The 1,862-nt window shown below is 44.3% G+C and overlaps 1 protein-coding gene across 1 annotated transcript in view; it reads left to right on the top strand.

The window, feature by feature from the left end:
- PLXNA4 (plexin A4) overlaps positions 1–1,862 on the top strand; it is a 466,135-nt gene that overhangs the window by 179,839 nt on the left and 284,434 nt on the right. The window contains exon 7 of the mRNA XM_023737117.1: positions 1,750–1,761. Within this exon, the coding sequence (XP_023592885.1) occupies positions 1,750–1,761 (12 nt within the window). The remainder of the gene's footprint in view (positions 1–1,749; positions 1,762–1,862) is intronic.

Raw genomic sequence — 1,862 nt, 5'->3', positions numbered from 1 at the left:
CAGGTCTTTCTCCCTCGGAGCCCCTGGGTGGGTTCAAACCACCAATGTTTTGGTTAGCAACTGAACACTTAACCGCTGTGCCACCAGGGCTCCTTGGTAGGTATAGATCATCCTTCATTTTACAAACTGTATTGGCATTCATTATTTCTTTTGATCACTGCCACAGAAAAGTAAAAAAAAACAGAAGCCTTCTTTTCTTCCCTTCTGAAATATGAGGGCCCCCAGCTCTGAATTGGAGTCCTGTTGTATTATTCTTTACAGATGAGGAAACTGAGGCCAGGAAGGCCAGATGGGGTCCTCAGGCCCACAGGGCTAGTTAAGCCCTGAGCTGGGTCTAGAGGCCAAGTCTTCTAGTTCTGGCTTTTCCTGTCTATGATAGTCAGCCCTTTGGTGGATTCTCATTGCTTTTATAACGAAATCAAAAGCCTCTATGTGGCCCATAAGACCTGACTGTCAGGGCCCTGCCATGTGGGAGCCTGCCTGCTTCCCACATCAGCTTGTTCGCCACTCCCCCCCCCACCCCCCAGTCTGAATTTATCTGCTGTGTCCTGGAGGAAGCCCACCCTAGCCATGCCCATGCGAAAATGCTCCCGATGCACGTAGTCATCACTCCCCTGTCTTTGCCCAACAGAACTTGTTACAGTTGTCATTAAGCACTCATTTGTATAAGTATCTCTCTGGTGTCTTTCTTCTCCTTTAGCTTATCAACTCCAAAATGGCAGAGGTGGCATATAGCTTCTTTTCACCTCTATATCACTTGTACCTGCCAGAGTTCCTGGGGGTATAGTAAGCATTCAACTAATATCTGTTGAATGAATGCGTGCAGGAAGGGATTGTTGTTGTTGTTAGGTGCCGTTGAGTTGATTTGTGACTCATAATGACTCCGTGTGACACAGTAGAATTGCCCCATAGGGTACTCTTGGCTGTAATCCTTAGGGCGGCAGCTTGCCAGGTCTTTCTTCCACAGAGCCTCTGGGTGAGTTTGAACCTCCAACCTTTTGGTTAGCAGCTGAGTGCTTAACCACTGCACCACCAGGGCTCCTTCATCAAGGAATTACTTGTGAGTAAATAATGGGTTGGAACCGCTGAAATTGCTATCCTTGAAGATCCCATACAGTTAATTGCTTCTAGGGAATTTAATAAAACACAATCATTTCCTCACTCAGATTTCTTCTCCACCGACACACCCTCCAAATTATTTGACCTATCACTATTATATTTCGAGTTTCTACTTCTACTAAATTTCTAGTTACTCTGACAGTTAATTTTCTTAACATTTTGTTCTTTCCAAAGAGTGTGAGTACATTGCTTCCTGATCCCCTGTTAATATAAAGGACATTCCTTTGAGACAATTGAGCTTTAAACCAACCACCCCTACCCTGGTTTCCAGATAGAGTCCCCGGGTGGTGCAAATGGTTAAACACTGGACTACTAGCTGAAAGCTTGGTAGTTCAAACCACCCAGAGCCACGTCAGAAGAAAGGCCTGGTGATTTGCTTCTGAAAGTTTACAGCCATGAAAACTCTATGGATCGATTCGAAGGCAGCTGGTTTGCTTAGGTTTGGTTTTCAGATGAGAAATCTGAGTCACGGACACTGTCTACAGATGACAAGCATCTGGGTTAAATTGGAAGTGGAAATAAAGGGATTTGTGTATTTCAAAATATCTGGATGATTATATAAAATTTGTAGTTCCCTTCCAAATGGTGGATGCCACATAGATGCAGTCACAGAAAGACTATGTTTTGGAGTCTGAAAAGCAAGTTAGTGGTGGCAGTGAAATTTGCATCTTGTTCACAAATCGTCATCTCCACTGAGACATGCTAACTGGGAAAAAAAGAATTGTTGTCCTCCTGTCTGACTG

Source organism: Trichechus manatus, unplaced genomic scaffold, assembly GCF_000243295.1.
Source record: "Trichechus manatus latirostris isolate Lorelei unplaced genomic scaffold, TriManLat1.0 scaffold00097, whole genome shotgun sequence".
NCBI classification, from domain to species: Eukaryota; Metazoa; Chordata; class Mammalia; order Sirenia; family Trichechidae; genus Trichechus; species Trichechus manatus.
The sequence above is the reverse complement of the archived record's forward strand: the minus strand, read 5'-3'. Positions and strand labels throughout refer to the sequence as shown.